Source organism: Misgurnus anguillicaudatus, chromosome 2, assembly GCF_027580225.2.
Source record: "Misgurnus anguillicaudatus chromosome 2, ASM2758022v2, whole genome shotgun sequence".
Classification (NCBI taxonomy): domain Eukaryota; kingdom Metazoa; phylum Chordata; class Actinopteri; order Cypriniformes; family Cobitidae; genus Misgurnus; species Misgurnus anguillicaudatus.
This window is the reverse complement of record NC_073338.2, coordinates 52,377,100-52,389,338: the sequence shown is the minus strand read 5'-3', so window position 1 is coordinate 52,389,338 and position 12,239 is coordinate 52,377,100. Positions and strand designations below refer to the sequence as shown.

Genomic DNA, 12,239 nt, shown 5'->3' with positions numbered 1-12,239 from the left:
TTACAACTTTATTCTCGTTATATTACAACTTTATTCTTGTTACATTGACGTCTTGTTATATTAACTTTATTCTCATTATATTGACTTTATTCTCGAAATATTACAACTTTATTTTCTAAATATTACAACTTTATTCTCGTTATTCTCATTATATTACGACTTTATTCTCGAAATATTACAACTCTATTCTCGTTATATTTACTTTATTCCTAAAATATTACAACTTTATTCCCGTAATTTTACTTATTTTGAGTAGTTAAATCTCGCATTCTAATGACTTTAATCTCGAAAAAAAAAAATTATTTTAGGTCAGACATAATCCTTCATGTAGTAATGTTCCAGTTTATAAGTGTAATCGGCAATCTTCGTGTTGTAGTCTTTAGCATTGAGCATTTGTCTGAGGTAAATTAAACAAAATATTCAGTCGCCTTTTGTGTTATGAAATGAACTATTTTCATATTTTTTTTTTAACAAATTATAATCGTAATAAAAATGATCGGAGCGCGCCTGTGACGCGTGGCCTTTGAACCCATTGTTGTGGGCCGGTGTGACGTCAGCGCCGCGTGCTGTGGACGGACGGGTTGGAGCGAGCGTGGCGTGCGTCTGCACACAGACAGACAAAGACGGCGAACCGGAGGAGCAGAACAGGAGCGAGCTCGTCGCGTTTTTTCTGCTCCAGTGCTGCACGGCCCGAGAACATGAACCGAGAGCCCGAGCGAGAGACGCCGACACGGGAAGCGTGATTTCAGCGAGTTTGATTTTTAGCGCTTTTATAGCGAACAGTTTATCTTTATAACTAGCAGCTCCGCTAGCAGTTAGCCATCATCATCATCATCCTTACAATCATCCAGAAAACTCGAGAAAAGAGCGGCGGGAGAATTTAAGGTGAGGCTTTCGTCCTTGTGTTTAATCGCGACTTAAATCTCGCCCGGGCTTTTGAACACCCGGGATCGCCCGCGTGGTGCGTGGCTGAGATCCACAAACAAAGGCGACAATGTGACTGATCGTCTCCGGCTAGCGACGCGGCTAACAACACAAACCCTCTTAACTGAAAGATTTCTCACTAAAGTCAACGTGAAACATGTTTAACGCGACAGAGACGCGCGCTGTTAAATTTCTGTCGTGATGTTTTATTGTCCTTAAATCAAACGCGCGCTGTTATTATAGTCGCGGCTAAACAACACACAGCAACAATAAAGACAAAGAGAAGAGGAGCGCGAGAAAACAACAAGCACACTAGTTAGGGGTCCGGGCCGCACACTCGGGCTCTTTTATGTGTTGTTATGCATCACTTCATCTGAAAATACATTATGATGCGTTGGTCTATAAAAACAAACAGAAACGAAGACAAAAGAGAGCTCAATGTGACTCTAGTTAGTTAGTGCACACTCTCTTTAAAGTGATAGTTTACATAAAAATGAAAATTCTCTCATCATTTACTCACTACAAACCCGTATAAATGTCTTTGTTCTGATGAACACAAAGGAAGATATTTTGAGAAATGTAGCCAAACCGATCAGAGGCCCCATTCACTTCCATTGTAGGAATAAAGAATACTGTGAAAGTGAATGGGGCTCAGGAACGGTTTGATTACAAACTTAACTCAAAATATCTTCTTTTGTGGGATATAAGAACAAAGAGATTCATACATACAAGAGATATTATATCACAGTAACTCATTGAAAACATGCATTTATTTAACCTTTTCATTAAGTAAGTGTTGCTATAGGCTACATGTGTCAAAGCAGTGGTGCCTTACAAACACATCGCTCCCACGACGTGCAATTTATATTTTAATTGAACAATAATTATTTTACCTTCATTATCTTGTTTTTGTAATTGTTTGAATAAAAAAATGAATTGCACAGCCCTAGGTTTGTAACAACATGAAAGTAATTAAATGATGACAGAATTTTCATTTTTGGGTGAACTGTTCCTTTAAGGTGTTTTATGTATGCTTTGACCAAATACTCGTGCATGTTTTCACCTCTCTTTTATTTTTCTTCTAGAAAGCACGGTTTGTTTGTTGTCTGATGCACGCGCGGGCTCTACTATGCCTAGCCCCCTGTTTCACCCTGACATCATGGATCACGATATGGTAGTGAGCAGCACGAGCCAGTCCACTCTGCCACCCCCACGGGACACGGATCAAGAGTCCCGGGACGAAGAGCATCAAGAGGCGCTGCGCTTCGCCCTGGATCAGCTGTCACTCATGCCAATCGAGAAGGTCGATTGTCTGGACGGGACGCCGCCGGGCACAGAGAACGGCGGATACGTCGACTTACTGATGCTCGAGCACGCCAACGGGTCACGGGAGTCGCCCGGTTCCTGCTCCCCGTCTCCGGAGTACTACGGCTCGGGAGGCAGCGGTGGGTACCACATGGCCGGGTCCATCCTTGGGGAACAAAGCTCCGCGCTGCGAAAGAGGAGCGTCAACATGACCGAGTGCGTGCCCGTGCCCACATCAGAGCATGTGGCAGAAATTGTCGGACGACAAGGTGACTTGAACTTTCTTTGTGTTATTGTCCTGAGATCACTCATTGTGCACTCTTAAACATAAAGGCTGTAGGGTTCCTTTAATATACACACAACCTTTGTAGATTCACAAAAGCTTCTTTGTAATGGAAACTATATATTTTTAGTTTTTTTACTTTAAAAACATAACAAATAAATGCATGGCTGTGAAGAACCCTTAATAGAAGAAGCTTTATTTTTAAGGGTGTACAGTAAAAGTTATTATTATTATTATTATTCATATCAGAGCATCGGCTAACTAGTACTGATGTTGTGCATTGGTAAGTTTGAAGTTGTGATGCATAAAATTGCATAACGTTTGAGGAAATCATAAGAACAGAGCATCACTTTAGTGCAGGAGTGGTTTAGTTGTGGTGTTGTGTTTATGTTATTGTGTTGTTGTTGTGATTCAGCATGTGCTGTGCGTTGATAATGTCGCTCATTCAGTGATTTTTCTTTTTTGGCGAATTTGATCTTTCCAAACACCATTGGCTCTCAACTCTAGCTTGATTTGGGTGTTATTGCTCGTGGGGGTGTAGACAAAGCGGCAGATTGTCGGAGTGTGCACGCGCTGGCCCAGACAAAAGAGACGCGACGCGTATCGACCGATGCGGTTTTACTGCCCCCTCCTCACACAGAGATTGAACTTGTCTGTTGAGTATTGATCGATAATCGCGACTACTTCGCGATATAAACGTTATATGCGCGTGTGCCGGGAGGGGTCATCTGAGGATAAACGAGTTATGCAAGTACAAAGGCCGCGCGCGTGTTCGCTGTGTTTTGTTTGACGCGGGCACTTGTTTGATGTATTTGGTTGATAATATTTCTTCATTATATATAAATGTGCCTCATATAAGCGGCGCGGGGTTTGGCGCGACGCGGCTTCTCTTGTTACATTGTTCTCTTTGTTTGAAATGCCATGCGTTGAGCCTCGCGCGATGACATCACAGAGCGCGCACGCCATTGGCTGCGTGCAGTAAGCAGTCCAGATTTAAAGAAACAGCGCCCCTGTTTCCTCCTGCAGTCCAGCAGAACAATAAAAACAGCTGCTCGTTGAAATAACATGACTAACATGTAGGTCAGCTTTGAACTGCTCGTGTGCACTTTTAACATTCCTCTCAGCCCATACGGCAAAAATACATTTCTGTCTCCAAAAATATATTTTAAATATATTTTGTAGAAAGTGATGCTCAATTAAATATTTTTTTGAATTTGGAAATATGTTTAGTTGTATCCTTCATACATCGACATATATTTCAAAATGTATTTCAGTGGCAACAAATACATTTTTAATTTTAGAATCCATAATGGCAAAAAAATGTATTCTTGACCAAAATAATTATAAAAAATAAAAAGTATATTTTTGAAGTTGAAAATATATTTAATATTAACCTTTTACAGGTCCGTAACATAAACATAAAGTTTTTCTTCCAATGCGATGTGAATATTTTTGAAGGGCTAAATATATTTTTTAATGCTTTAAAGTTTATACAAAATATACAAAAATATATCTGTGAATAACATATTTTCATATTCAAATTTTTTAAAAATGTATTTAAAAATATATTTTTTGCCGTATATTGGAGTTTTATGAATATAAGTGATACACATTAATGATATTATGAAATCGTGGACGAATCGTCTGCGCTTATGAATGCAATATTGCTTAGCTTGTCAGTGAATTACGGCTCTGTGTAGTAAATGCGGCTCCATCTGAAAGCAGGTGATGGCGATGTACTACAAATCAAGGAACCGGCTTTACTGACGATTGATGTGTTATTACATCCCTAGTTGTTTAATGATGTACAATAACTATATTAACCATTTGTCTCTCTTTATGTGTCCAGGTTGCAAGATCAAAGCATTACGAGCAAAAACAAACACTTACATCAAGACCCCTGTGAGAGGAGAAGAGCCCGTGTTTATTGTGACCGGCAGACGTGAAGATGTGGAAATGGCCAAGAGAGAGATCGTTTCTGCGGCCGAGCACTTCTCGATGATACGGGCCTCGCGCTGTAAAGCGGGCGGGAGCGGTCCCGGTTCGGGCGGCTCCCTCCCTGGACCTCCTAACCTGCCGGGCCAGACCACCATCCAGGTGCGAGTTCCCTACAGAGTTGTCGGGCTGGTGGTGGGTCCCAAAGGAGCCACTATCAAGCGCATCCAGCAGCAAACCCACACTTACATCGTCACACCCAGTCGCGAAAAAGACCCGGTGTTCGAGGTGACCGGGATGCCGGAGAACGTGGACAGAGCTCGCGAGGAAATCGAAACGCACATCACGCTCCGTACGGGCGCCTTCGTGGACCTGCAAGGCGACAACGACTTTCACAGCAACGGCACAGACGTCAGTCTGGAGGGTCTCGGGGCACTGGGACTGGGCGCAACGCTGTGGTCTCGTGCTAGCCATTCGGCACCTCCTCCTGCCTCCCACCACCATTCGACCCGCAAGGTGTCGTCTGCGTCTTACTCCAATGGTGTGCTGAGCTCCGAGTCTTTCTCGGCGCCGCGGAGAGCGACAGATGGCAGCAGCCCCACAAGTCCCTTCAGTACTAGCAGCGCTGGCGGCAGCTTCTCGTTTGGTGGCGATTCCGCCCCGAGCCTCCCCAGCGCCTCCGAAGACCTGGGTTTCGAGTTAAGCGGCGGTAACATCTGGGCACCCTTTGTCAACGGCGGAAAGCAGCAGCAGCCATCACAGCTTCGTCGCAACAGTAGCGGCCTCAGCGGGGGCGCCGTGACCCCGCGTGTGTCGCCCACCCTGCCCTCCGACACCTCGTGCGTCGACCACCCGCTGGCACGCCGCGCACAAAGCGACCCCCTCAGCGCCCTCTCCTGGCTGCAATCCGGCGGTGGGTCATTCTCAGGCGGCAGCAGCAGCAGCGGCGGGAGCTCGACGGGTTACTCTTCCTGCTCGGCCTCCTCGTTGCCCGGCGGTTCACCCACTGACTCCGAGGGAGGAAGCAGCGGCATGGGCATCGCATCCTCCATGCTTGGGCGACTGAAAGCGGGTGCCCTGGCCGTTGTGGTGCCCGGCAGTAGCAGGGACTGTTACGTGTGCTGCGAGAGCGAGGTGACCGCCGCGTTGGTTCCTTGCGGGCACAACCTCTTTTGCATGGATTGCGCCGGGCAGATATGCCAGTCGCAAGAGCCCGAGTGTCCCGTTTGCCGCACCCCTGCCACGCAGTGCATCCGAATCTTCTCCTAATGCCCGGAACAGATGAAACTCCGCGTCTTTCAAAAACTGCCTTCGTCAGATTGACAGCGATTATTAGATGACACTATTGTGAAGTTATTGACAATAATAATAATAATAATAATAACTCTGATGCCATGTTATTAGCGACTCGAGTACTTTTCTTGGACTTTTTTCTTGGAACTGAAGATCAAACAGTGTCTTATCTTTAGCCCTTCATCTTCGTTTGGTCGTATTTAACGGTTCTTTTTTCATTACGCCTTCATGCGACTGCAACCGGTTGCTTTTTTGCTTGCAACTTTTTCTACTTGCAGATATTTTTCGACTTTTACGCTGGCATAAGACTGCACTTTTTTCCTAACGTCTTGAATCGTTAGAAGGTTGGCAATGCAGTTGTTTTTTAAATTATTTTTTAATTCTCTTTTGTTGCTTTTTTATTTTTTATTTTAATTTCGGGCGACGCCCGCAACAACAACAACAACATGCTTGGAAATGCGAGACTGCATAAACCTGCACACTGGTTTAGACCAAAACATTTGAGAGATTCCTGTTTTATTACAAATGAAGAATGAAACACTTAATATTTATACGTGTCAAGAGTTGATATCCAACTGAATAGTTATTGTTGAATCTAAACTAGATGGACTAGTACAATGTTATAAATCTCATGTTTTCTCTCGGTCATCACACTACCTTATAAACCTTTATACTCCACTAGATGACGTGAGAGTTTGTTTTAAGGGAACAATGATTTCGTCGGATGTTTGTTCATTCCCAGAGTCTTCACTCCTGATACAGGGTTGTTAGTATTTCAGATGACGACATCTTTATCTGTTACAATTTTACTGTTAGAGACTTTTTTTTGTGGTAAGACTGGATGTGGGCAGCACAGGTGTTGACTCCGCCCCTCGTCAAACCACATGACTTATTATTGAATTATAAGATAGATGTTTGTAACTTGACATGAATGTTTTCTTTGTTGTGGATGTGTGTGTGTGTGTGTGCGTTTTTAAACCGACTGTTGTAGAGCCATCCTAATAGTGCACTGCGACACATTGAAATGTTCTTTTGTATTTTCCGGGGGTCTGTCGCGTTCCCCTCGGGTCAGGCTGGAGTAAAAGTCTGTCTTCCGGCTCTGTGGCAAGAGCTTTCGGTCTCATCCTGAGGTTAAACTTTTGACATTTGCATCCTGCAGCGCGCGCACTTACTCTCTAATCCCTCAGCCGCCTGTGAACGTAGCCGTGTTTGTTTTTATGAAGCGAATCAAATCTGTAGCCCTTGACAGGCGTACGTGACGAGCCGTTGGTCCGCTGTACTCTAAAGGGCTTCTGGTTATACACTACACACTTCAGGTCATATCTCTAATAATAAACAGGATGAATCGTCCCGACACGATCCGTATGGCAGCTATATCATCCAGGGCTTCCATACGTTTAGTGATGATGTCCAAACGCTGAAGGGACTTTTCCCATCTTAACTTTTTGGTATAAATTATGCTTTGCATGTTTGTTTGTTTTTTGTAAGGGGATCACACGAGTTTGGTTTCCTGATATATTTTTGCATTAATGGATCGTGCCGGTCAGAACGGAGAGAGTAGATGGTGCCTTTCGAGGTCATGAGACTGACTCATCTGTTAAATGAAGATTGTTTTTGATATATATATATCCGGCTGTGACGCACCACCTTCCCCATTCATACTCTTCCGATTCTTAAATCCAGAGATTACACTTTAAATGTGGAAAGAGGTCAGAGTATTTTGTATAGAGAGCCATCTGAGCCGTTTTCTCCCCGTGTTTGTGTTTTAGAGGGCCATCAGGAAGATGATGATGATGATGTTTGTTCTTAGTTAGGATTGATGATGATGATCTGGTTCAGAAGAGGTGAGGTGTTGTAGTGTAAATGGTGAAAAGATCCAGAAAGTAGCTGTAGTTTTCTGTTCTCGTGTCTGTGGCATGTTTTGGCATCTCGATCGGTGATGAAGGTCATGTGACTCGTGCAGAATCCATCACTGCGGAGCAGAATTTTGGGATTGACCCACAGACCTGAAGCTGGATTATTTGCCTTTTCCCCAAGGTTTAAAAACAGGGTTTAATGTGGATTTGTTTTCAGAGGAGATCTCAGGCAGATTAGCATAGGAAAGACGTCAAACGCTGTTTTCTTATCGGTTTTGCCCTCTACTCTGTTTTTGCTTTAACTTCTTTCTTATTGTTTTTTATGCCAAACCAAAAGTTGTTTCAATAAGAAAATTCAAGGCCTAATTGTAAATATTCTGAATACAATCATTAGGATTTGTTTTCAAAAAGTACAAAACTGAAAAGGTTAATGTAGTTTTTAAAACATGTATCATTATTTGTAACTTAACGCTCTCTCTCTTTCTCTCTATCTCTCTATCTTTCTCTCTGCATGTCTTGAAGCCATCAGGCGTTCGCTAATACTTTTCTAAAAATGAAAAGACAAAAAACTTTTTTTACACATTTTATTTTTACAATTTATTTGCTTACCTTGACATGAATATCCCAGATTATAATGTGACCCTTTTATTACAACAAATTTATCTTTATTTTCCATATTTCTGTTTCCTGTGTACAACATATAGGCAATTTATAACAAAATGAGAAAAAATTATTGAAGAAATTTAAAATTGAAATATATTTTATTTGAAAGTTTATGGACCTTTTAACCGTGAGCTGGAACAATTGTATACACGCATATCATTTGAGCTGACTTTACGGTTATAAGAAATGTATCGAGAGTTTTATTTTTTATGCTTCTTTAATAAAATCTTGTTTTTCGTTTTTTTTGTTTTTGTACTGTAAAACAATAATCCTGTATCTGCGTGTCTTTATTTACTGTTGAACAGAAGACTTCAGTCCTAAAGTTTAAAGACTCAGTGTTTCATGTGTTTTACTCTCAGAGGTTTTAGTCTCTGCTACGTTAAGGGGTTGTTTCCCAGACAGGGATTAGTTTAAGCCAGGACTAGGCCTTAGTTTAATTAGAAAATATAACTAGTTTTAACAAACATGCCTTACTAAAACATTACTTGTGTGCATTTTGAGTCAACACAAAGGGCAATGATGTATTTTTAAGATATGTTAGTGCAAGTTGTTTTCAGTTTGGACAGCTCTAACATTTATTTTAGTCTAGGACTAGTCTAATCCCTGTCTGGGAAACCACCCCTATATGTTGTGAAAATAACAGAGGATAATAAAACTTCTGTTTAATAGATTTAAAAAAAAAATCCGAGTTCATTACAAGACAAGAGTCGTCATCAATAATTTTTAAGTTGTAAATGCGAGAAACAAATTGTGGTTTAATGATATTGAAGGGAAAAAAAGTGCTAAAGCTTTCTCATGTCACATACTGCATAGCTAAGGTAAGTTTGTAAATGTCATTTTAATGGTTAAATATTTTTATAAAACTAAAAATCTCATGTGTTTTTTGGGAAAGAAAGCATCACACTCACACTAGTTTCTCTGCTATTAACATTGACTTAAATCTTAGCTTTTTGAAATATGTACATACTATCAGATATGAATATTTGTGATTTTTATTGATATGTCTTGCATCTTACAGTAATGTTTTCTGGTGTGCTAGAATCAACTGCTGACTGTCAGCAAAAATACACTTAGCCCAGTTAACCCTAGACTAAAACACAGCTGTTTTGAATGAAAATAACTTTCACTGACAGATCTTAAAATGTGCCAGTGGCATGGATTTGTCTCAAGATACACCCCAGTAACATCTTAAAGATGCTTAAACATCTTAATTTAAATAAGGCCTAGTCCTGGCTTTAGTGACGTCTGTAAAACCAGGCCATAGTGAAGGTGCTAAAATGATGCATTTATACATGTTTCTTTTCTACTAAAAATGTACTCGCTGGTATTTATGTTTAGGTATATATTTTACCTGCTACTGTATATAAAGAGTTAACTGAAAGGACATTTTAAAGATCAAATGAATGTTTTTACTGAAGAATGAATGTGCTTTAATTAAACTTTCATCTTCTTTTTAAACTGAGGAGGAACAAGTAAAATAACTTTGTCATGTACGCCATAAACACTGTCTGATTTAACCTTAACATAAGCAATGAGTAGATATGGAGATTGATTTCATGTACTTCACATAATCTTCAATACTTGACACAAAAGACAGAGCTGGACTAAACTGAAAAGCATTCTTACATAGTTTTTCTCAGTAGATGGCAGTAAAGATTCACTTATATTTCTCATGTCAGGTGTCTTTATAAGTCAGAAACACACACAGTTATATCTGAAATCATTGCAGTGTTTTTAGATAATTGTATTGATAAAGAATGTTTTTGTATATTTATCTTTAAAGTGATAATTCACCCAAAAATGAAAATTCTGTCATCATTTACTCACTCTCATGTAGTTACAAACCTCTATAAATGTCTTTGTTCTGATGAACAAAAAGGAAGATATTTTGAGAAATGTTTGTGGACCCCATTTACTTCCATAATTTTTTTTTCTATATGGAAGTAAATGGGGTACACAGACAGTTTGGTCACAAACATTTCTCAAAATATCTCCCTTCATGTTGATCAGAACAAAGAAATGTATGTGGGTTTGTAACTACATGAGAGTGAGTAAATGATGACAGGGTTTTCATTTTTCATCCAAAGCGCTTTACAAGCTGCCTCACATTCACTCACTCATTCATACATAGACGTTATATACGTAGACACCTCATGACATTTTGGAACGCATCAAGCGTCGGCGCCATATTGGATGGGTCTCCTCACTGTACGCTAGCATCAGAGTCAATCGGAGTTAACGGAAAGAAAGCAACTATGCACGTATTTTGTGCAGCTTACGGTCGCAATCACCGGCGCAGTATTGATTCCATATGACATGGGATTACATTTCACAAGTAAGATTGAACAATCATTTTGGTTATTTTACGTTATTATTTATAATATTATGTCAATGTTCAGCAGGAACTGGTACTCTCTCTCATGATCTCTCGCTGTTTTTTCTTCACATTTGAAGGTTTTCCAGTGATACAGGCATGAGGAGGCAATGGGAAGTTGTTATAAAACGGGAGGGTTTTGCTCTGATTCGTTTTTGGCAACAGCCACTAGATGGCGCTTCAGTAGCGCGGCCGCCATTTTGGAATGAAAATTCTCACGGACAATTCATTCATATTAAAATTAATTTAATACCTAATTACATAAAATACCTAATTTCGTAAAAATTACATAAAAATTGTGTACTTTTACTTTTCTTGAGTAAAAGTACTAAAGTACGTTTTAAGTAAAAGTAAAAAAGTAGATGTTTAAAACTTAACTATTAAATATAAACCAATAACTTGATATTATGAAATGTAGTGGAGTAAAAATTATGATAATATGCTTTGGAATATAAGTTTTCCCAAGAAAAACACTGATAAAATACAGATACTTTACTTTTATGTAAAAAGTAAAATACTTAAGTAGTGTCTGCCTCTATGCCACATACTTAAAGACCATAATGCAAAGTATTTTAGCATGAAAGCAGTATTTTTCAATGTGTGATAGCGTCCTGTATCATAACTAAATCTCTGCCGCTTATAACAACGGAAACCGTGTGAAAATCCGGTAAAAAATTAGGGGAGTAATGATTATTCATGCAAGGGAGCGCACTGGAGACCCATCCAAGATGGCGGCCGCGCGATACGTCAGCTCCAATAGTCAGCTCAGTCTACGAGGTGTCTACGTATATTTTGTCTATGCATTCATACACCAACGGCAGTCTCAGCCATGCAAGGCGCCATCCAGCTCGTCGGGAGCAGCTGGGGTTAGATGTCTTCCTCAAGGACACCTCGACACTTGGTCAGGGAGAGCTGGGGATTGAACCACCAACCTTCTGATTTGTAGACAACCTACATGAACCACTGCCGCCCCTAAAAACTCCACTTCCTATAGTCATTTTTATATTTTTTCAATTTGTTCTTTATGACATTTATATTTTAAATTATTTTAAACTTTTGTATTTTGTATCATTGAATTTCCTTATAAACATCTTCATGTTATGCGTTTATTGGTTTTACAGTTGCATCTCTTTCATTTGTACGGAAGCCCTGATATATTTCAGGGAAAAAATTGCTCAAGTTCACTCCTTCCTGAGACTAAGTCCTAGGATTTTTTCTCATCCCAGCTAATCTTCTCAAATCATACACTACAAACTGCTGCTGCTTTTTCTTTGGAGGGTTTAAGCACCTTCTTCTTCTTCTTTGGCTATTTTACTGCTACGGAGGGTTTCACGTTTGGATACTGCCTACTGTAGGTCTGCATGTGTAATTGCACGTCGACGCAGACAACAACGCAGAAGTATATATGAACACCGACGTGTAAGCCTATGCCAGTGAGGTTACATCGTAGGACTTATGCACAACTATGATGAGCCCTTAAGTTCTAAGATTTTTTCGCTTTCAAATTTTTTCCTCTTTTAAAACATTTTTTTCTCTTTCAATTTTTTCTTCTTTTAAAATTTTTTTTCTCTTTCAAATTTTTTTTCTCTTTCTAAGTTTTTTTTCC

At 40.2% G+C, this 12,239-nt stretch overlaps 1 protein-coding gene across 1 annotated transcript; it reads left to right on the top strand.

The window, feature by feature from the left end:
* The first annotated feature begins 525 nt into the window (after positions 1–525).
* LOC129443282 (RNA-binding protein MEX3B) lies at positions 526–8,528 on the top strand. Its single transcript, XM_055203777.2, has 3 exons — positions 526–885; positions 2,010–2,498; positions 4,362–8,528. Exons 2-3 carry the CDS (start codon positions 2,054–2,056, stop codon positions 5,714–5,716), a joined length of 1,800 nt encoding a protein of 599 aa, XP_055059752.1. The 5' UTR covers positions 526–885; positions 2,010–2,053; the 3' UTR covers positions 5,717–8,528.
* The last annotated feature ends 3,711 nt before the right edge of the window (positions 8,529–12,239 follow it).